Raw genomic sequence first — 24,837 nt, forward strand, 5'->3', positions numbered from 1 at the left:
GATGTCCTTGTTGAGTTTTTTTTTTTTTTCATAGGACAACAAAAATCTTCGACGGCGTTTTAGTGCCACGTTACAATTTTTTACAAAATGTAAAATTACGAGAATAAAGTCGAAATGTTTCGAGAATAAAGATTATAGTTATAATATTTTGAGATAGGCTATTTTAGCCTTTTGCTCATGCGAATGTCCCGGATTGGGAGCACCGGGAGATATTCCAAATCTCAGTTTTCAAAACCTGTCAATTTTATAGCGAAATACAAACAATATGTAGGCTATATTGCAATAATGTGTTTGTCAAGCAGCATGTGATAACGAACGACGAGACATTATTTTCATTATAAATTGGGCTAAACTGTTTTTTTCCCCCACTTCACTTCACTTTATATCTTGCTATAAACTTGCAAAAACACATTTATAATTTGTATTTCGTTATAAAATTGACAGAATTTGAAAGCTGAGCTGTGTGTAAAAGCAACAAAGCACAAAATTGTTGCGATTACTGGTTGGCTGGCGCGCTACAAATAATGCGTGGAAGACGTTAAATATTATGTCCTCATTTACAGTATACCATGAATAAAACAGTTTAAGTTTACAGCAGAAAAGACAACAATATAACATATGTTAACAAATTTGAGTCCATTTCAACCTTTAGAACGTTTTATTGCTGTTTAATTAGACAGGCAATGTGAGGAATGAAAGTTTGGGACGTTTTTGCGGAGCAGGTGGTGGATTTTCACAATAATTTAATGAATTTATTCACATAAATACAGCGATCTGTCACGTCATATTAAAGATCTTGAAAATCACATTATTGTAAGACACATCATTTGTGTTTCGCTATAAAACTGATTTTGAAAGCTGAGACTTTGTTTTATAATAAAAGCACTAAAAGCACAAAGCCTAAGCTATTGCTATTGGGTGGCTGGCGCACTAAAAATAACGAATGCAATGGAAGACATGAAATATTATTTCCAAGCATACTGTACCCTCGAGTATGACACATGGTATGATTTCTGCTAATAATCCCACATATATTTGTAGTGTATTAAAAAAGGGTTAAATAAGAGAGCTACAGCGCCCCCCCAAAGGAATGTCGATTGAGTGTGTGAGCTGATGTTAAGATAAACAGTTGTTCCTGTTCAGTCTGTTAATAAACATCATATTCTTGATATTAAGCTGTTTCCACGAGTCCTTAAAATTGACATCCAAGTAAGATGATGCGGTCGCTCGGACACAACAATATTCAAATCAATTCCGGTGGCCTGGCAACTTCCCCCGGTGCTCTCAATGCGGGCCATTTGCATGTGCAATATAGGCTATACTCTCAAAATATTATAACTTTAATTTCTACGATTTAACATTTCGACTTTATTCTCATAATATTTCGACATTATTCTCGTAGTATTTTGACTTTATTCTCGTAATTTCAACTTTATTCTCAAAATATTATGACTAATCTCGTCATTTTAGATTATTATTTTTTTTTTAACGTGACACTAAAACACCGTCGTACGAAACATTTAGACTTTATTCTTGAAACATTTAGACTTTATTCTTGTAATATTTAAACTTTATTCTTGTAGTATTTCGACTTTATTCTCGAAACATTTAGACATTATTCTTGAAACATTTCGACTTTATTCTCGTAATATTTCGACTTTATTCTTGTAGTATTTCGACTTTATTCTTAAAACATTTCGACATTATTCTTGAAACATTTCGACTTTATTCTCGTAATATTTCGACTTTATTCTCGTAATTTCGACTTTATTCTCAAAATATTTCGACTTTATTCTCGTAGTATTTCGACTTTATTCTCGTAATTTCGACTTTATTCTCAAAATATTTCGACTTTATTCTCGTAGTATTTCAACTTTATTCTCGTAATTTCGACTTTATTCTCAAAATATTTCGACTTTATTCTCGTAGTATTTCGACTTTATTCTCGTAATATTTTGACTTTATTCTCGTAATTTCGACTTTATTCTCAAAATATTTCGACTTTATTCTTGTAGTATTTCGACTTTATTCTCGTAATATTTAGACTTTATTCTCGTAATTTCGACTTTATTCTCGAAATATTACGACTTTAATCTCGTAATTTTACTTTTTTTTTTTTAACGTGGCACTAAAACGCCATCGTACGAAACATTTCGACTTTATTCTTAAAACATTTCGACTTTAATCTCGAAACATTTCAACTTTATTCTCGTAATATTTCGACTTTATTCTCGTAATATTACGACTTTATTCTCGAAACATTTAGACTTTATTCTTGTAGTATTTCGACTTTATTCTCTTAATATTTCGACTTTATTCTCGTAATTTCGACTTTATTCTCAAAATATTATGACTTTAATCTTGTAATTTTACATTTTTAATTTTTTTAACATGGCACTAAAACGCCATCGCATTTAAACATTTCGACATTATTCTTGAAACATTTAGACTTTATTCTCGTAATATTTCGACTTTATTCTCAAAATATTTTGACTTTATTCTCGTAGTATTCGACTTTATTCTCGTAATATTTCGATTTTATTCTCGTAATTTTGACTTTATTCTCGAAATATTACGACTTTAATCTCGTAATTTTACATTTATTTTTTTAACACGGTAACTAAAACGCCATCGCATTTAAACATTTCGACTTTATTCTTATAACATTTCGACTTTAATCTCGAAACATTTCGACTTTATTCTCGTAATATTTTGACTTTATTCTCGTAGTATTCGACTTTATTCTCTTAATATTTCGACTTTATTCTCGTAATTTCGACTTTATTCTCAAAATATTATGACTTTAATCTCGTAATTTTACATTTTTAATTTTTTTAACATGGCACTAAAACGCCATCGCATTTAAACATTTCGACTTTATTCTTGAAACATTTAGACTTTATTCTCGTAATATTACGACTTTAATCTCGAAACATTTCAACTTTATTCTCGTAATATTTCGACTTTATTCTCGTAATATTACGACTTTATTCTCGAAACATTTAGACTTTATTCTTGTAGTATTTCGACTTTATTCTCTTAATATTTTGACTTTATTCTCGTAATTTCGACTTTATTCTCAAAATATTATGACTTTAATCTTGTAATTTTACATTTTTAATTTTTTTAACATGGCACTAAAACGCCATCGCATTTAAACATTTCGACATTATTCTTGAAACATTTAGACTTTATTCTCGTAATTTCGACTTTATTCTCAAAATATTTTGACTTTATTCTCGTAGTATTCCGACTTTATTCTCGTAATATTTCGATTTTATTCTCGTAATTTTGACTTTATTCTCGAAATATTACGACTTTAATCTCGTAATTTTACATTTATTTTTTTTAACACGGTAACTAAAACGCCATCGTACGAAACATTTCGACTTTATTCTTATAACATTTCGACTTTAATCTCGAAACATTTCGACTTTATTCTCGTAATATTTTGACTTTATTCTCGTAGTATTCGACTTTATTCTCTTAATATTTCGACTTTATTCTCGTAATTTCGACTTTATTCTCAAAATATTATGACTTTAATCTTGTAATTTTACATTTTTAATTTTTTTTTAACATGGCACTAAAACGCTGTCATATTAAAACGCCGTCGTAAATTGGAAACTGGCTAAAAAAAATACGTTAATTTTTTGCATATTTTATTTCAGTTAACATTTATTATTATTAAGTAACTAAAATGTTTTTATGCTTTTACTTTTATTTCTAATAACCTTGTGAATGAAACCCTGTTAGGTCTACATTTGCATGTAAATAGGCTTTAAGTGATTATTTTTACTGCGTGCTGTGGCTACTACAAAGTGCCATGTGTTTTATTTTGTAAATATTGATTTATTAGACTGTCTGCTCCTCATTATTTAGGAACCTGGAACCTTACAATGAAACAAAGGCAGATTCTTTCTCTAAATTTAGCCTTTTATCTATCATCCAAACATGTTTCCCGTCGTGATAAATATTATGACTTTAATCTCGTAATTTTACATTTTTAATTTTTTTAACATGGCACTAAAACGCCATCGCATTTAAACATTTCGACTTTATTCTTGAAACATTTAGACTTTATTCTCGTAATATTTCGACTTTATTCTTGTAGTATTTCGACTTTATTCTCGAAACATTTAGACATTATTCTTGAAACATTTCGACTTTATTCTCGTAATATTTCGACTTTATTCTCGTAATATTTAGACTTTATTCTCGTAATATTTAGACTTTATTCTCGTAATTTCGACTTTATTCTCGAAATATTACGACTTTAATCTCGTAATTTGACTTTTTTTTTTTTTAACGTGGCACTAAAACGCCATCGTACGAAACATTTCGACTTTATTCTTAAAACATTTCGACTTTAATCTCGAAACATTTCAACTTTATTCTCGTAATATTTCGACTTTATTCTCGTAATATTACGACTTTATTCTCGAAACATTTAGACTTTATTCTTGTAGTATTTCGACTTTATTCTCTTAATATTTTGACTTTATTCTCGTAATTTCGACTTTATTCTCAAAATATTCTGACTTTAATCTCGTAATCGTAGATTTTTTTATTTTTTAACTTGACACTAAAACACTGTCGTACGAAACATTTCGACTTTATTCTTAAAACATTTCGACTTTAATCTCGAAACATTTCAACTTTATTCTCGTAATATTTCGACTTTTTTCTCGTAATTTCGACTTTATTCTCGTAATATTTCGACTTTATTCTCGTAATATTACGACTTTATTCTCGAAACATTTAGACTTTATTCTTGTAGTATTTCGACTTTATTCTCTTAATATTTTGACTTTATTCTCGTAATTTCGACTTTATTCTCAAAATATTCTGACTTTAATCTCGTAATCGTAGATTTTTTTATTTTTTAACTTGACACTAAAACACTGTCGTACGAAACATTTCGACTTTATTCTTAAAACATTTCGACATTATTCTTGAAACATTTAGACTTTATTCTCGTAATTTCGACTTTATTCTCAAAATATTTTGACTTTATTCTCGTAGTATTCCGACTTTATTCTCGTAATATTTCGATTTTATTCTCGTAATTTTGACTTTATTCTCGAAATATTACGACTTTAATCTCGTAATTTTACATTTATTTTTTTTAACACGGTAACTAAAACGCCATCGTACGAAACATTTCGACTTTATTCTTATAACATTTCGACTTTAATCTCGAAACATTTCGACTTTATTCTCGTAATATTTTGACTTTATTCTCGTAGTATTTCGACTTTATTCTCGTAATTTCGACTTTATTCTCGTAATTTCGACTTTATTCTCGAAATATTATGACTTTAATCTTGTAATTTTACATTTTTAATTTTTTTTTAACATGGCACTAAAACGCTGTCATATTAAAACGCCGTCGTAAATTGGAAACTGGCTAAAAAAAAATACGTTAATTTTTTGCATATTTTATTTCAGTTAACATTTATTATTATTAAGTAACTAAAATGTTTTTATGCTTTTACTTTTATTTCTAATAACCTTGTGAATGAAACCCCTGTTAGGTCTACATTTGCATGTAAATAGGCTTTAAGTGATTATTTTTACTGCGTGCTGTGGCTACTACAAAGTGCCATGTGTTTTATTTTGTAAATATTGATTTATTAGACTGTCTGCTCCTCATTATTTAGGAACCTGGAACCTTACAATGAAACAAAGGCAGATTCTTTCTCTAAATTTAGCCTTTTATCTATCATCCAAACATGTTTCCCGTCGTGATAAATATTATGACTTTAATCTCGTCATTTTAGATTATTTTTTTTTTTTTAACGTGACACTAAAACACCGTCGTACGAAACATTTAGACTTTATTCTTGAAACATTTAGACTTTATTCTTGTAATATTTCAACTTTATTCTTGTAGTATTTCGACTTTATTCTCGAAACATTTAGACATTATTCTTGAAACATTTCGACTTTATTCTCGTAATATTTCGACTTTATTCTTGTAGTATTTCGACTTTATTCTTAAAACATTTCGACATTATTCTTGAAACATTTCGACTTTATTCTCGTAATATTTCGACTTTATTCTCGTAATTTCGACTTTATTCTCAAAATATTTCGACTTTATTCTCGTAGTATTTCGACTTTATTCTCGTAATTTCGACTTTATTCTCAAAATATTTCGACTTTATTCTCGTAGTATTTCGACCTTATTCTCGTAATTTCGACTTTATTCTCAAAATATTTCGACTTTATTCTCGTAGTATTTCGACTTTATTCTCGTAATATTTTGACTTTATTCTCGTAATTTCGACTTTAATCTCGAAACATTTCGACTTTATTCTCGTAATATTTTGACTTTATTCTCGTAGTATTTCGACTTTATTCTCGTAATTTCGACTTTATTCTCAAAATATTATGACTTTAATCTTGTAATTTTACATTTTTAATTTTTTTTTAACATGGCACTAAAACGCTGTCATATTAAAACGCCGTCGTAAATTGGAAACTGGCTAAAAAAAAATACGTTAATTTTTTGCATATTTTATTTCAGTTAACATTTATTATTATTAAGTAACTAAAATGTTTTTATGCTTTTACTTTTATTTCTAATAACCTTGTGAATGAAACCCCTGTTAGGTCTACATTTGCATGTAAATAGGCTTTAAGTGATTATTTTTACTGCGTGCTGTGGCTACTACAAAGTGCCATGTGTTTTATTTTGTAAATATTGATTTATTAGACTGTCTGCTCCTCATTATTTAGGAACCTGGAACCTTACAATGAAACAAAGGCAGATTCTTTCTCTAAATTTAGCCTTTTATCTATCATCCAAACATGTTTCCCGTCGTGATAAATAAACGCATCACTCATTTCCTTTTAGATACATAAAAACATAAAACATCAGGAAACCACGGTCCACTATTCAACGAGCAGCGCACTGCATTCTCATTGGTCAAAAAAGACAACATCCGTTTCTTCCGTCAGCCATTCATCTGAACAGAAGGAGGAGCCAATGAATAAAACAACGGCCTTTCTATCTGTCAACCAATCAGCGGGAAGAATGAAGGCGCCTCCGCCAATCAGCGGCGGCGGGTGGATAGGCGGCGGTGCTGATGGTTCTCTGAGGCGCTGGAGGGTGGGGTGCGAACCGAGAAGCGCAGCTGGTTTGGTCGGATTTACTGTTGAGTTTACGGGTGAGTCGAGCTTATATCAGGCGCTGTCTTTAAACTATTAATGTGATTTCTTAATAGAGAGGTTTGGTTTTGCTCTGGCAGGACCGAGCCTATGGGAAGCCATTGTTTTATGTGTAATTTTGTCATTAAGTTGAAAGATCATGCAGGCAGAGTAGCTTGTTAGCGTAGCAGCAGCTGTTCAATTACACTGAAGAGCATTGATAGTCTCATGGTCCTAACCTTAACCTGTCACTTTTTATGTTTTACGATGGCGTGGTTAATAAATGCATAATATTACTGACACAAATTCGTGTTGTTTTATTTATTTATTTTCTTTCGTAATTAACATGAAGTTATTAATTTTCTAAGCACACTTCCTGTTCTTCTAGAAATGCATTAAGTGGGTTAGGTTGCAAGGTGCAACTTTAACATTGATGTTAGATATTTAGTCCACATGTTGAACATAATTGCACGAATAAGTGAAAGGTTGACTGCAAAGCCACTTTGAGAGATGAAACAAGCAAACAAAAGACAATTGAACAGCCTGGTGCAATTGAAATGCAGTAATCTGCAACAAAAACAGCTCAATGACCGCATGTTTAACATACTAGTGCTGGTTCAGAAACTTATACCTGACCTACAGTCGGGTCCAAAGGTCTGAGATCACTAGTTGCAATGCATATTTTGCATTACTGTCTATTCAAGACAATAAATAAATAAATAAATAAAGAGAAAAGGAAATGCCCTTTTGCTTTAGTGACAGCAGCACTTGAGCTGCATGAAGAAAAATGATCTGATGATCATTTTTCCAACACAATTTGAGATGTTCTAAAGAGCATCTTATGGAAGCTTGTTTCCGCCATAGAATAAAAAATAAGAAAGGTAATGTGACTTTTTATCTCATCATTTGTACAGCTTGAGAAAAAAGTCAGAATTGTAAGATATAAACCAACTCTTTTTTTACTCACAATTCCAAGTTTATATTTGGCAGTTCTGACTTTTTTCTCAGAATTTTGTATTGAAATCTCAAAATTTTGACTTTTTATCTCAGAATTTTTGAATTACGTGTCACAATTCATCTCATAATTCTGACTTTTTCTTGCAATTGCGAGTTTATATATCGCAATTCTGTGTTGTGTTGTTTTGATTTTGACTTTTTGGTCCCACTTTATATTAAGTGGCCTTAACTACTATGTACTTGCATCAAAAAATAAGTACAATGTACTTGTTGTGTTCATATTGTATTGCAAAACACTTTTGCTGCTATTGAGGTGGAATACGGGTGAGGTTAGGGACAGGTTTGGTGGTATGGGTAGGTTTAAAGCTGGGTTAAGGGTGTAAGCGATGGGTCAACAGTGTAATTATAAATGTAATTACATGCAGGTATTTTTTAAAATATAAGTACAATGTAAAAACATGTATGTACGGACTCGGAGTAAATGCATTGTATCAAATGATTAATTTGAATGTAATTACATAGTAGTTAAGGCCACCTAATATAAAGTTTTTCTTAGAATTTAAAGAATGGAAGCAAAAAAAGTATGTACTAAGAGTCACATGATCAATGTCACTAGTTTTTTTATTTTATTTTTGATTTTGATTTAATACAATTAGTGACCTACAGTAGTAGAAAATGTGAAATGGAGAATATTTCTTGTTCATTTTACATCACAACTTTTCTGTGCTCTAAATCCTAAAATGTCCTGCTTACAGTATTTTCAGGTTTAAATGGAGAAAATTTAAAAATAGTCAAAAAAATGCGGTCTCAGACTGTTAGACCCCTCTGTATATGCACTTAACTGTATTTATTTTGCTGACCGATATTCTTTAGTATTATGATACAGTATCGATTGGTATATAATCCAAGATGATTAATTGGCCAAAATTTATATATATATATATATATATATATATATATATGATAATCAATCACACGCTATAAATTATATATTGTAAAAATATTGAATTTATATTAAACACCATTATTAGCTTATATCAGGCGCTGTCTTTAAACTATTAATGTGATTTCTTAATAGAGAGGTTTGGTTTTGCTCTGGCAGGACCGAGCCTATGGGAAGCCATTGTTTTATGTGTAATTTTGTCATTAAGTTGAAAGATCATGCAGGCAGAGTAGCTTGTTAGCGTAGCAGCAGCTGTTCAATTACACTGAAGAGCATTGATAGTCTCATGGTCCTAACCTTAACCTGTCACTTTTTATGTTTTACGATGGCGTGGTTAATAAATGCATAATATTACTGACACAAATTCGTGTTGTTTTATTTATTTATTTTCTTTCGTAATTAACATGAAGTTATTAATTTTCTAAGCACACTTCCTGTTCTTCTAGAAATGCATTAAGTGGGTTAGGTTGCAAGGTGCAACTTTAACATTGATGTTAGATATTTAGTCCACATGTTGAACATAATTGCACGAATAAGTGAAAGGTTGACTGCAAAGCCACTTTGAGAGATGAAACAAGCAAACAAAAGACAATTGAACAGCCTGGTGCAATTGAAATGCAGTAATCTGCAACAAAAACAGCTCAATGACCGCATGTTTAACATACTAGTGCTGGTTCAGAAACTTATACCTGACCTACAGTCGGGTCCAAAGGTCTGAGATCACTAGTTGCAATGCATATTTTGCATTACTGTCTATTCAAGACAATAAATAAATAAATAAATAAAGAGAAAAGGAAATGCCCCTTTTGCTTTAGTGACAGCAGCACTTGAGCTGCATGAAGAAAAATGATCTGATGATCATTTTTTCCAACACAATTTGAGATGTTCTAAAGAGCATCTTATGGAAGCTTGTTTCCGCCATAGAATAAAAAATAAGAAAGGTAATGTGACTTTTTATCTCATCATTTGTACAGCTTGAGAAAAAAGTCAGAATTGTAAGATATAAACCAACTCTTTTTTTACTCACAATTCCAAGTTTATATTTGGCAGTTCTGACTTTTTTCTCAGAATTTTGTATTGAAATCTCAAAATTTTGACTTTTTATCTCAGAATTTTTGAATTACGTGTCACAATTCATCTCATAATTCTGACTTTTTCTTGCAATTGCGAGTTTATATATCGCAATTCTGTGTTGTGTTGTTTTGATTTTGACTTTTTGGTCCCACTTTATATTAAGTGGCCTTAACTACTATGTACTTGCATCAAAAAATAAGTACAATGTACTTGTTGTGTTCATATTGTATTGCAAAACACTTTTGCTGCTATTGAGGTGGAATACGGGTGAGGTTAGGGACAGGTTTGGTGGTATGGGTAGGTTTAAAGCTGGGTTAAGGGTGTAGCGATGGGTCAACAGTGTAATTATAAATGTAATTACATGCAGGTATTTTTAAAATATAAGTACAATGTAAAACATGTATGTACGGACTGGAGTAAATGCATTGTATCAAATGATTAATTTGAATGTAATTACATAGTAGTTAAGGCCACCTAATATAAAGTTTTTCTTAGAATTTAAAGAATGGAAGCAAAAAGTATGTACTAAGAGTCACATGATCAATGTCACTAGTTTTTATTTTATTTTTGATTTTGATTTAATACAATTAGTGACCTACAGTAGTAGAAAATGTGAAATGGAGAATATTTCTTGTTCATTTTACATCACAACTTTTCTGTGCTCTAAATCCTAAAATGTCCTGCTTACAGTATTTTCAGGTTTAAATGGAGAAAATTTAAAAATAGTCAAAAAAATGCGGTCTCAGACTGTTAGACCCCTCTGTATATGCACTTAACTGTATTTATTTTGCTGACCGATATTCTTTAGTATTATGATACAGTATCGATTGGTATATAATCCAAGATGATTAATTGGCCAAAATTTATATATATATATATATATATATATATGATAATCAATCACACGCTATAAATTATATATTGTAAAAATATTGAATTTATAGTGTGTGTAAAATAAGCGTTTATTTGATTTCAGCTTATATTTGCTATAATTAAACACCATTATTAGCTTATATCTTCATCAGTATTATTTCATCTGTCAGGAACTCTGAACTCAGTATAAACCATTGAAAACTCAACCATTAATATAAGACTCATCCTTAGTATTGTTCTTAAGTAGATGAATGGCTTCATTCTCCAATGGCAGTTTATTTATGGCCAGATTTATAGTGGTAGGAGCATGTGTTCAGTCAATGTGTGGAACACCTCAGTTACCAACTTTTACTATCTATTTGGCTATTTAATTATTTGTAGATATTAACTCTATCAGTCATATTCTACATGTTTGTGTGGGCTCAGTGGAGTGCTGCAACCAAACTTGTTCATTTAAATGTCTCTCATTTATTAGATAAAGCTCATCGTCATTTTTAAATATGAATTCAACCAGTATAAATAACATCAACAGATATTTTCCTATAAGATGCCATCTTGTTGATCACATCAGGAATGGTGAAATGGCATCACAGGCAGATTACACTGTAAATTTACATGTGACCATTTTCCATAAACATTCTGTAAAATTTAAACTGAAGAAAAATCTCATAAAGTTAGTTTTGGTGTAAGCTGGAGCATTAGAAAACTTTAAATAACCTCACTAATATTTTTCCACTTGTAATGCAATAACTTGTAAAGGTGTGATATCTTCATTCATCACTTTGAGACGTTTGCGCATGACCCGGCAGACCATTTAGATAATTTATCTCTCTGTTTTGACTCTAAAAACCATAGATTTGATTGGTTGGAGAGACTACATTGTAAAGATGTCATACAACATACACTAACAAGAGCCTTATCTAAACTTTGTGTAATGTGTATATGTAATCAATTAAATCACAGCGCTCTTTGCAATACAGTGAAGAATAATGAGCCACGGGCCTCTTCACATATAGACCCAGATATCTAGAAACTGAAAAGCACTGTATGTTTCTTTTTGGACTCTTGTGAAATTATATTGTATTTTACAGCCTATAATTTTATCATAATTTACAATTTGTATTCTGAAATATTTAGGCCTGTATATAGTCTCTTATGCACACTAAAGCTGCATTTATTTGATACAAATACAGTAATGTTGTGAAATACTATTGCAATTTCAAATACCTGATATAATTTAAAATGTAATATATTCCTGTGATGCATCATCACTCCAGTCTTCAGAAATCAAACTAACATGCTGATTGGGTGCGCATAATTATTAATGTTGTCATTTGACCTATTTTGTCTTCCTGAAGACAATAATAAGGTTAAACATGGACTGTTGCATGCATTTCCAGACATAAATTGTGCATAAAGAGCAGATTAATTAGCAGTAAAGATAAACTTTAGTCGCATATTAGAATGTCAACCCATAACTTATTTATGAATCTTTAACACACAATTTTCCCCACGCATTAACTAGTATGGAAAAAAATAAAATAAAAATGCACATCAAAATAAAAAATAATTTGAACATAATTTGAGGCCGAGATGCAGGTCTGTCTTTAGGAAGAGAAACCTGGGAATTTTTCCCGGGTCTTATGAGTACGGCGGAACCCAAAGGTATATTGCTATAAATAATACATCATATATAATATAAAATGTCGTATTTAGGAAGAGGCAAAGTTCCTCTGGCTCAAATCTGAAGCACCCCTCCCAGAGTCACATGACTGTAGTTCCGTGACTCACCGGTGAGGTCGCTGTTGAGCGGAAGACACACATCCATATACACACAAACACACACGCACGCACACACACACACTCATTCTCTCTCTTACACACGGGATTTATACTGAGAACAAGCAGGCAGGCGGCAGGGAAAAGCCCCGACGTCCCTTTCCTCGTCCGTTCGAGTATTTCACAGAGCCAAATGCCCGGTCCTACCCAAGCTCTGTCCCCCAATGGAGAGAACAACAACGACATCATTCCGGACAGCAACGGCACTAACATCATTCCCTACAGAAAGAACACAGTGCGCGGAGAGCGCGCCTACAGGTACACCACTGCCATTACCATCCGCCGGCCGCTTTACAAAGAAACCTCCGCTTTAAACGACCTACAATCAATGCATTTAGCCGAAAATATCAAGATTATACGTTTCAATCCATGCTTTCCCAATGCACTCGCTCTGGCAACCCCGAACTCCCGTTATGGCTGCGTGATATCTAACTTAACGGTGGGGCTTTTCCTGAGCCAGCTATGGCGTTTCCCCGATGGTGCAATCACAAAAAACCATGTTAAACGCTCTTTAGTGAATGCATTCAAGCTTTTGAGCATTTTCTCAGCCGTTATGCATATGGTTTGAGATGGATGTATGTTGGGATGTGCGCTGACAGGGTGCTTTCCCAGGTTTTGACAGTGCATGGCCTGTATGTTCACTAAGCAGTCAGCCATTGCGTAATGTAATTCATTCCATCCTATCCCCAAAATCTGTTCAGATCGTTTGTTATGGCGTGCATATCGTGCCTAATACTGCGTAATATCTCGTGCATGTGTAAAAAATATGATTGCATGTGTTTTACGGGTCTATAAACATGTTTTAGACTGATTGCTTTTGTTGACACTGATTTGTTGGCTCCTCTGAATTTTTTTCCTCCCCCCTTCATTCCAGCATCTCACTAAACTGTTTATCTTTCCTGCTAAATTTAGATGAATCTGCTCTTTAAGCACAACAGCACTAATGTCTGGAAATGCAGTGTGTTTAAGATTATTAAAACCATGAGAAATTAATAGGGAGGAGGATTTGTCATCATGGAGGGATTTTAAAGAAATCTTATATAAGAGATTTGGGTTTTCTTGAGGGATTCGCTTCATTATTCATACCATGGTGCACTGGGAAATTAAGGAGAATGGGATTGATGTGGTGATCTGAAACTGGCTTAGGTCAGTTGATTGAATTAGGTTAGTTTAATACATGTAGAGATGATCTTTGATATGTTCATATGCTTAATTGTGCCCTATTAATAACTGGTTGTGGACAGCATTGCTGTTTTACTTGTGTGGCACAAAAGATCAAGTTTTTTTTTTTTTTTTTTTTTTTAAATAATCTGTTTGTAACAGGGAATATATTTCAGGCCCATATAAAAAAAACAAAAAAACAATTTAAAAAAATATGAATACAATTAATGCTTGTTTCTGCCATTTTTTTTTCTAGATTATTATTGCTCTCATGAACTTGATATGTTAGAGGTCCCACTGTTCATCTTTCTATAAATAATCGATATTTCATACTGTATACTATAATGTTGTGATGCCTAAAATATTGTAAGCATTAACTTTTGATTTGGTACTATTGATTTAAGTTTATTTTTAGACAAAATAGAACTTTAATATTGGCCATATTCTGCTTATCAGTCAGCATGAAAATAATGATCAGCTTATATCATGTCAGAAACTATCCACCCAATCAAACTGTGTTCTATCATCACATCAGCAGCTTTTCAAGGATGTGAGTTTCAGTAGAGGACAAACAAACCTCCCATCTGTTTTTTTGTCTGATGCAAATGTGTAGGCAGAGTGATTTGACATCAAATGCTGTTCTGTGATGGAAAATGACTATATTTGTGCATGCATTTAAAAAGTACTTTACTTGTTTATTTATATGTCTAACTTTTTTTCCTTGTTTAGTTTTGAGTTAAAAAAGAGGATATATAGTGGGTAAACTCACAATTCTGTACGAGAACAAACAAAGCTTAAAAGCTTCTCTTTAACATTGTTGAGAGCTCTGTATATCTTAATATTTACTTGGTGAGTACCTAGTTTACATTAGGATCATGTTACACAGTGTTTATGGGCAAAACATGCAACGCTAGATAGCAGAAAATGTTTAGAGCTCTTAAAAGAATAGTCCCAAAAATTAAAATTAGCTGAAAATTGATTTCCCCTTAGACTGTCTAAACTGTCTAGATGAGTTTGTTTCTTCATGGGAACAGATTTCTAGAAATTTAGCATTACATTACTTGCAGAATGAGCATCCAAACAGCTGATAAAAACACAACAATAATCCACAAGTAATCCACACCACTCCAGTCCATCAATTAATGCCTTATGAAAGCTAAAAGCTGCGTGTTTATAAGAAGCAAATCCTTAATCAAATAATTAAGTCATTAAAACTTTAAACCGTCGCTTATGGCCAAAATACAAGTTCAAACAGTTCCAGCATTGGAAAAGGAAGTGGACATCCCCTGTTGTCTTCTCACATCAAAATCCACCGACATATGTTTACAACTGTTTTTGGTGCTTGATCTGTGCATATTTCTCTCCGGATTTAAACCAGATGACTTTTTCACCGGATATAGCAATATTATAGAGGACTCATATTTTATCTGAAAGCAGCGGTTTGAAGTTTAAAAAAAAAGCATCTTAATGATAGATTTGTTTTTTACAAACTGAAAGACGTTAACTGATGGACTGGAGTGGTGTGGATAATTGTGATGTTTTTATCAGCTATTTGGACTCTCATTCTGACGGCACCCATTCACTAAATCATTCCAAAACATTAGATTATAGTACGTACTCTAAGAGAATGACTTTAGACTTAGTACACATCGTTGTTATAGTATGCATGCATTGTTCAGACTGACAAGTCAATACCAGAGCTGATAGTGTCATTCAGACTTTGAGCTGTCCTTCAATACATCTGCACATGATTATGATGAAGCTGATGTCTGTGTCTCGTCCACAGCTGGGGGATGGCGGTCAACGTTTATTCTACCTCAATCACCCAGGAGACTATGAGCAGGCATGACATCACAGCCTGGGTGAACGATCTGCTCTGTCTAAACTACACTAAAGTGGAGCAGCTGTCATCAGGTATGTGAACCTCCCAACTTAAACCACCGCTGACACTCATTAGACACAAAGAGCAGTAATCCCAGAGGATTTACACGGAGGCATTTTGTTAGTGCTTGTCTGCGCTGCTGTAGGGCGGCTGCTACCTTTAAACGTTTGTGGAAATAAATGCATTCGTCTGATTGGTCGGTAAAGCTGTTGTGAATTCTCAGCTGCTTTAGGTAACACGGTCATAAATTATGAACCTGGGAACGGAGTTAATCCCATTAAACTGCTAGGAAATTAAAAGTAATTAAACTAGAACTTTTTTATTGCAGCCAAAAACAAGTATAGCTTTAAATCATCTAATAATAGTGTTTTTGTGTTATGCGCAATGTGTCAAGCTGTATTTCATCAAAATCTATTTTATTTTGTATAATTACTAGGCATGCAATTATATATGGCCTTAATATGATTTAAACTTTTTTCACACATGAACTGCAAAACAGCTAAAGGTCATCTGCAATATATTACGTTTTAATCAAAAATGATGTTATTTGTCAACTACCTGTTCAGTTTCAGTATTCTTTCATCAAGTTCTCAAACATTTGCATTATTTCATCTGAAATAACTACATTACTATTGATCACTGCTATGATTAAGTGTCATTTGCACTGTTAAATTATTTGTTTGACATGCATTCGGGTAAAGTTCTCTTCATTTATTCGCAGCCATCAGATGATCAGTTCAGTCCTTTGTGTGATTTTAGTTTGATGGGTTGACAAATTTGATTAATGATGAGAAAGGAATTATTTTAATGAGTGGTAATTATAGACTAATAAAGACTAGTGATTAAAAAGATCTATAAAACATGATAATTCACGACACAGCATTATTTGTATTTGTAAATATAGTCTTAATATGTAAGCAGTTTATAGTTTAGGGAATATATCTTTACCAAGTCATTCAAATTGTGATTTAAAGGCATGGAAATTTATAAAACCTTAAATAAAATCATTTAGATTAATATAAGAATATTAATATAAGTGTGTGTGTGTATGCACACACGATTATATGTACACTGTATGTATATGTACACACAATTCTATACATTTCCATTTATTTATTCTTATCGCTATATTACTCCTAATAACTATAATTATTTTCTACTCAAATATTTTGTTCTACTATAAAATACAGTCTGTGTTGCTCATTTCTACCTAAACATACAGTTAGAGACATTAAAATCTCAGGGTTTATAAGTAGTATGTTTTGAGAACAAATGTCTTTCCAGTAATCATGTAAATACATTTGTTTTACGTGTTCGAAATAAAGTCTCAAAAAAAATAAAAATAATAATAAATTTGTGGACAGCACTTCTGTGCTTTAGCATTATGACGTCACATCGGACATCACAACCTTAATTTAGTTCAGCATAAGCACAGGTCAGGCCAGAGGTATTTAAAGATCTCTGAGACACTGAATATCCTCTGGAACGGCTCCAGGTCTACCTAGATAGGCAGAAGACATTGATTTACGTGGCATTTTAAATTACATCCTTGGAGTCAAATGGATCTCCCTTTAAGTGCCCTTGTTTTGTTTCTTCTGATTGGGCAGATTACGTTTACTGCAGAGTAACTTGAACACTTAGATGAACCTGAGACTGAAACTAAATCTGGTAGAAAGTGGTGGAGATCTTAGAGAAGCAGAATGAGTCCTAAACAATGTCCTCACGAAACCCTTTTCACCCAGCGAATCTTCTGTGCGTCTCTTTGCAGGAGCTGCGTACTGTCAGTTCATGGACATGCTGTTTCCCGGCTGCATCAGTCTTAAGAAGGTGAAATTCCAGGCCAAGTTGGAGCATGAATACATCCACAACTTCAAACTCCTGCAGGCCTCCTTCAAGAGGATGAATGTTGATAAGGTGAGACAAACTTGAGGGATTTTCAGTCATGCTTTCACTATAACCACTGAAAATCTGATTAGAAATGAAATCCCTCTCAAAATCACCATAGAAAAGTACATTTTAGCATGAAAAATAGTAGTCGATTTGTCTGATGATAAATAAATGAAAGATCTTGTTGTGAACTTTTATCTTCTAAAGTTTAGGCAACTCAGAAGTGAAGACCAGGAGACGTTGGGATATCTTTCATCCAGAAGTTACTCTTTATTGAGAACTCGCTGCGCGTCGCTGTAGTCATCCAAGTCTAACTAAAGCAGTGATACATTGTAGTTTAAATACATTTAGGGGGCAGTGCTTAGGAGTGAAAACAAAGCACCTGGGTGACGACCTTTAAGCATGCAAATGAGGTATTCAGGTATAGAATCCTGCCCCATTTAACCACTCCTAATCTAATCAGCCTAACTGCCCAAAGATTGGGGCAGGGGCATCAAGAGCAATTACAAACAAAAGGCAAGAGTCTCCGTCGTCTGGCTCATTAGACTTACAATAAGAGAACAGGAACTGGCAGGGACCTCTTGAATCGTTCATCTGATGTCATCATCTTCACCATAAATGCTAAATACAATGTATATAACTTCTTCAGTTTGTACACTATTACATTGGAATCTAAATTAAACATTTAAATAAATTTGTAATCCCACAATCTCAAAACCCCAGACTGATTTAATTCAGTTATGCACATAGCTCTTGTCCCGTTAAGCCTATGGAGAAAATGAATGGGAAATAGAATAGTGTTCATAAATTTAGGGCTGCTTTATAGTTTCTTGTATAGTTATAATGCATGTGTAATTTCCACACTAGAGATATCTGTATTATTTTCACTCTGTAAGTAATTAACCAGCAATTTCTAAGAAACGGCAAGTCACACATTGAATTAAATGTGAAATTTTGAAATAAGATTTTCTTATAAAACATACTACAATCTGTTTAATTGACAACTTTAAAAATTCTTTACAGTGCAGCTGTTGTTGCTTTCTTGATAGATGATTGATGATTTAATGAAAAAGTTACATTTGTGTGAAAAATGTGTAGTAAATGATGTTAATATTAATAGTAATTAATAAAAATAATGTTAATAACATAGTTGTAATAATTGTAAACATTTATTAAATATATTTACTATTTAATGCAAAAAATAAATAAATTGAAAATTTAAAGTGTTAGACCTGGTTCTACTGTTTAGCCTTTTTTTTTTTTAAATGTTCCATATTTGTTGTTTTATAAAATGTTGATGTTTTATAAAACCTAATGCATATAACCAGTTATTTTACCTCAAACTGTAAGCAATTCCAACCAATTTTCAACCACACACCCTCCAAAGAATAAAGACACCCTCCAAAGGCACAAAAAAAAAAAAAAAAATATGCAAAATGATTGACATGCAGAAAGTGTTTCTGATTTGCTAGAAGCAGCATGATTGGGCCACTATATATATATATATATATATATATATATATATATATATATATATATATATATATATATATATATATATATATATATATATATATATATATATATTTTATTTTATTATTATTTTTTTTTATTTACATTATTTTTTTTTTTTAATTCCAGGCAGTCAGATGTTTCTTAGGACACTTATTTTAGTGATATCTGGCAGATGGAGACTTTCTTAATGCATGCAATAAAATATATTTTTAATGCATGCAATAAAAAATCACATGTATCATTTAAAATAATTAAGTTAATTAATGCAGGGATTCATAAATTTTTTTTTTTTGTCAGCTGAACCCCTTTGACCTGAAATTTCTGAAATTTTTACATGAAGTTTACTTGAGATTTTAAATTAATATTTGTATAATTTAATAACAAGAATTAAGCCAGCAGAAATATAGACCCACAACATCAAAAATACAGCAGTATATTTCATTGTTCACATGGGGTACTTTTTATCCCTGTGTTCACTGAACCCATCTTGAGTGTTTGCTACTAAAAAGTTCATCTGACCATAGAAGCCAGTCCCATTTGAAGTTCCAGTCGTGTCTGATAACTGAATATGCTGGAGTTTGTTTTTGGATGAGCTAAGATAATTTTTCTTGAAACCCTCCCAAACAACATGTGGTGATGTAGGTGCTGTTTGAAAATTTGTTTTAAAAGTTTTCTGACCCAGAGACTCAATTTTCTGCAATTCTCCAGCTGTGGTCCTTGGAGAGTCTTTAGCCACTCAAACTCTCCTTCTCACCGTGCATTAGGACGATATAGACACACATCCTCTTCCAGGCAGTTTCCTAACATTTTATGTTGATTGGAAATTCTTAATTATTGCCCTGATGGTGGAAATGGGAATTTTCACTGCTCTAGCTCTTTTCTTAAAGCCACTTCACTAATTTGTGAAGCTCAATTATCTTTTGCTGCACATCAGAAATATATTCTTTGGTTTTTCTCATTGTGATGGATGATTAAGGGAATTTGGGCTTTGTTTTCCCTCCTATTTATATTTCTGTGAAACAGGAAGCCATGGCTGGATAATTGCATGTTCATAATCACCCTGGAGTGCTCAAAATTGTGAATATGAATGGGAATATACTTCAGAGATATTTTACTCATAAGAATTTCTAGGGGTGCCAATAATTGTGTCCAACGTGTATTTGAGAAAAAACATTTATTTCATAATGATATTTCCCCCCATTTTAAATTCTTATTCTCCAATGAAAGGTTAGATTTTTGTGAATTTTTTAAATAAAAGATCAAAAGGATTAACAATGCAGATTAATTTTCACAGCCGCCTTTGATCATATTTACCAAGGGTGCCGATATTTTTGGTCATGACTGTATAAATCTGTATTTGTTATGTAAAGTTATCTGTGTAATGTAATTTCTTCACATTTACACTCGCATCTTGTTTCCTTTCTTCTTAGATCATCCCTGTGGAGAAGCTCGTCAAGGGACGGTTTCAAGACAACCTGGACTTCATTCAGTGGTTCAAGAAGTTCTTCGACGCCAACTACGACGGGAAGGAGTATGACCCGGTGCAGGCCAGACAGGGCCAGGACGCCATTCCCCCTCCAGATCCCGGCGAGCAGATCTTCAACCTGCCAAAGAAATCCCTCCATGCCGCCAGCTCTCCCACCGCAGGTCTGTTGGGCTGCTTGTGACTTTGTTTATTTATAATCAGCATTAATCAACTGGCATTTGGCATCTACTAAATTGCATCATGGCATCCATTAACTTGTGTGCAGGAGCTACTAGATCAACCAGTTCAACCCCTAAATCCTCCACCTCCACCTCCACCTCCACCTCCCGACCCTCCTCTGCCAAAAAGATCCCTGTGATGTCAGCTACACCCGCTAAAGGAGAGAAGGAGCTGGAAGCCCAAGTAACACAACTAAACGAACAGGTGGACATCCCTAACACTATTCAAATCTTTAAATAGATGAGCTATCAAGGACATAATGGTTATAAATGCTGAACAAAACCATGAAATAATTTATTAGTAGAGGATTTTAGAAGACCGGAAGTCTTAAAGTCTTAATTAACAAAATAAGCTTTTAAAAGATATTAAATTTGAGCAGAAAGTCATAAATTCTAACGTTATTGCATTAAATACAAAAAATGTTTATGTTTGTCAGTGTTTTTGTCTTGTTTACCAATATAAAGATCTAAACATCTTTAAATCAAGATACATTTACTTGAGATGCAAAATTATATGAAGTTGTTTTTTTAGAAATTGAACAATTAAGTGATTCCATTTTTTATCCTTTTTTAAACCTATATTAGCTTGCTACATGTGGTGCTATTGTAATATTATGGTTGTAATGTAAAGTAAAATTAGAAATATAATTTTTTTTCTCAAATGCTCTTTTGTTTTTTCTGCAGTGACACATTAAAATAGTAATACTTCTTATTTCTTTATTTTACAATAAATATATAATTGTTTTACAATTTTTTATTTTGTAGCAGTAGTAGTAATTTATTATTATTATGTAACTATATTGATATGTAATCACACAATTTTGACCAAATTGTGCAGCCCTAAAAACAAGCACAGCAAACCTGGAATTTTTTTTATTGCATTAAATTGCAATTTTTTTCATCAGAAATATTGCAATTAGATTTCTAAACGCAGATGTCTTCCTAAATGTCCTTACAACATCATAGACATCTTTATAGATGTTCTTATGACATAGACTGTGAGCAGACAGGTTGACCAGTAGAAAGCATTTTTTGGGAACCTAGTGACCTAAAAGCTAGTTGACTTAGCACTGTTGGACACTTTTTTTTTTTGGAATTACAGCCATAAAAGCAAGGTAAACTCCCTTTTTTGACCATTCAAATATGGTATCAGGAAGTGTATATATTCAATGAAGAATTATGTTGTTTAGAAGCATGTCTACCAACAGCTTTTACTGTCTGTTTATACAGTGTTTTATGTCATTGGTAACTCTTGCGTCCCTGCTCTGCTGCAGCTCAATACATTAAAGCTAGCACTAGAAGGAGTGGAGAAGGAGCGGGATTTCTACTTTGGGAAGCTGAGAGAGGTGGAGCTGCTGTGTCAGGAGCAGGGCCAGGACAACGGGCCCTTCGTGGAGAGACTCATGGAGGTGTTGTACTCTGCAGACGACCAGGTTAGTGCTTCATGTTCTATTTCAGCACTGTATTCATTCATTCAGTACTTTTTTATTTTTAATAAAACACACAATTTATTATTATGATTATTTTAATAAGATGTCAATTATTATTATTATTAACACTACTACTACTATTTTAATGTTCTTTTAATCCATCAAACCTATTTAAATGAATTTTTCTTCAGACATAAAAATATTTATTTATTTAAATTACTTTTTCTGCTCTTCTTTTAACAAAGCATCATCCCATTTATTATTAGTATTATTATTGTTTTATTATTTATTAATATTTTCTTTTTTTTAATAAAACAGACCTTTATTATTTATTTATTTAGTTCTCCCCTCCTTAAAAGGGGTCATATTCTACACTTACATTGCATTTTCCCCCTGAAGTCCACTTATGAATGTTGGTCATGGCCAAAAAATGGCCATCATTTGAATTTTCATAATTAATTTTAACCCTCTACCTGTCATTTAGAATGTACAGGCTATTTAAAAAAAAAAAAAGACCTGTTATTTTTAACATGTTTCGTACTACTAGTCTAGTTCAAATTATCATTCAGTACTGAATAGATGTACAATTTATTGGTCATAAATCAATGTACTCTTCAGTTGTGTTATCATAACTTTGATGATTTCTAAGACTCTTTTTTGCTGTGTTTTTGATCTTGTTTCTTGTGATGCAACCCTTCAAATTAAGTGCTTCATACGTAGTCAGTTATTTCACAACAGACAAACAATGTGACAAGATCCTCAAAAATAACTAACAACAAACAATTGTGTGTGTGCGCAGGAGGCAGGCGGAGAGGAACATGAGGCTCCGGCTCAGGAGGAGGACGTCCCTGACGACACACAGGACGAATACTGAACAGCTGTCAATCAAACAGACACCTGAACATACATGCACTCAGTCAGAAAACTGCTTTTGGGTTCATTTCCTCAAACTCATGACGGTTTATTTCTCACTTGCTCTCGTGATAAAGGAATGAGACAAATTGGCCAAATATTCAAACGTGTCTTTTTTTTTTTTTTTCTCATTTTGAAGCCCCATTTAATTGCATTATGAATATTATGAACATGCCATCCAACAGCAGCTTAATTGGTGAATGTTGTTCGTGTGAAGCCCGTGATAACAACCACTGCACATCAACTCCATTCGGTTTTTACTATAACTGAAGTCTGTTGGCGTTTCCACCTTCTGTTTTTCATCTCACCGCAACGATGAAGGAGAATTTACCTTTTTTTTATTCTTTAAGCTGTTAATGTTTTAAGATGTGACGTATTGAACCATTAAATTTTAAAATATTGCAATAAGAGTAGCTCAAAGAGCCACCGGTACATTCGTGAAATATCGCCTCATGATAGATTCCTTCAAAAGATTTAACTATTGGTTACCATGGTAAATTTTGCATTATAGCCTAATGCATACTGGTAACATAAACCCATGTGATTCATTTGGAAACCTAGCTAAATTTTTCATCATGTTAAAGGAAATATACTCTTTCTTTTTTTGTTTTTTGGGTTAAATGTGTTTCAGCTTCACAAAGGTGGAAGCCAATCACAGTGTTTAATAGGAAGCATTTCATTTGAACTGTGCAATCTGTATTCTGCGTCTAAACATGTTTTACTTTATATGTACAGTAACAAAACAGCCGTCATCTGAAGAAAACGATGCATCTTGAAGATTTTTGTTAACTGTTGTTCTAAAGCACAGGTCTTCTGAACAGAAAACAGCATTCTCGTGATCTCCTGATACTCGTCAATATTCTCCACAGGTCAACGCTTATGTCATTTATTATTGTGTACAATGAAAAGGAATGTAAACATATGTACTGTTAATAATTATAAATAGACAATGTTTTTCTTTTTATTTCCCTCACAGTATCTCCCGTTATGCATTCCCCAAATGTGTTGCATGTTTGCATTTTATTTGTGAATAACTTGACCTGCTTTTTACATATTTAATAAAAAAAAAAAGAAAAAAAAATGTTAAATGTTTTTTGTATGTTTAACTTGCTGTTTAAAATCTCTGGAGATATGATAGACTTGCCCTAATAAAACCCTTTCACTTTCAAAAGGAATAAATCCTTTGTTTTTATTATGATTAAGTTAGGGTCAAAAGATTTTTTTTGTCTATTACAGTAGACGTGTATTTTAATATCTCTGAGTTCATGCTTTCCGCTGTTTTAAGTAAATTAGACACCGAAGACTTTTCTGTAACACCAAATGTTTAACGTTGGTCATTAAAATAAAGGAAATATACAATCAAAACTTTTGAAACTCCTTTAGCGTGCTGTAAGTTTGAGGTTTGGACAATTTATTTTGAATTGCTTTTCAAAATAATTAACAAAACAAATTAGCATATTTTATAGAACAGAAACATTAGGTTGATTAATATTTTTTCAGTTATG

The 24,837-nt window shown here is 32.5% G+C and overlaps 1 protein-coding gene across 2 annotated transcripts; it reads left to right on the plus strand.

Annotated features, from left to right (window-relative positions):
* Positions 1 to 7,037: 7,037 nt before the first annotated feature.
* Positions 7,038 to 24,655, plus strand: mapre2 (microtubule-associated protein, RP/EB family, member 2). Of its 2 annotated transcripts, none has more exons than XM_058765911.1 (7): positions 7,038 to 7,175; positions 15,789 to 15,916; positions 17,653 to 17,798; positions 20,717 to 20,933; positions 21,038 to 21,195; positions 22,265 to 22,423; positions 23,220 to 24,655. In XM_058765911.1, exons 2-7 carry the CDS (start codon positions 15,796 to 15,798, stop codon positions 23,292 to 23,294), a joined length of 876 nt encoding a protein of 291 aa, XP_058621894.1. In that variant the 5' UTR covers positions 7,038 to 7,175; positions 15,789 to 15,795; the 3' UTR covers positions 23,295 to 24,655. The 2 variants fall into 2 exon arrangements, with proteins under 2 accessions (XP_058621894.1, XP_058621893.1); XM_058765910.1 differs by lacking the exon at positions 7,038 to 7,175 and adding an exon at positions 12,803 to 13,099.
* The last annotated feature ends 182 nt before the right edge of the window (positions 24,656 to 24,837 follow it).

The sequence above is a fragment of the Onychostoma macrolepis genome, chromosome 24 (assembly GCF_012432095.1).
Source record: "Onychostoma macrolepis isolate SWU-2019 chromosome 24, ASM1243209v1, whole genome shotgun sequence".
Classification (NCBI taxonomy): Eukaryota; Metazoa; Chordata; class Actinopteri; order Cypriniformes; family Cyprinidae; genus Onychostoma; species Onychostoma macrolepis.

Coding starts and splice junctions, on each gene's coding strand:
- mapre2 (XM_058765910.1), top strand. CDS start 12,975: ATGCCCGGTCCTACCCAAGCTCTGTCCCCCAATGGAGAGAACAACAAC. Junction 17,799..20,716: donor AGAGGATGAATGTTGATAAG/GTGAGACAAACT, acceptor CTTTCTTCTTAG/ATCATCCCTGTGGAGAAGCT. Junction 21,196..22,264: donor TAACACAACTAAACGAACAG/GTGGACATCCCT, acceptor GCTCTGCTGCAG/CTCAATACATTAAAGCTAGC.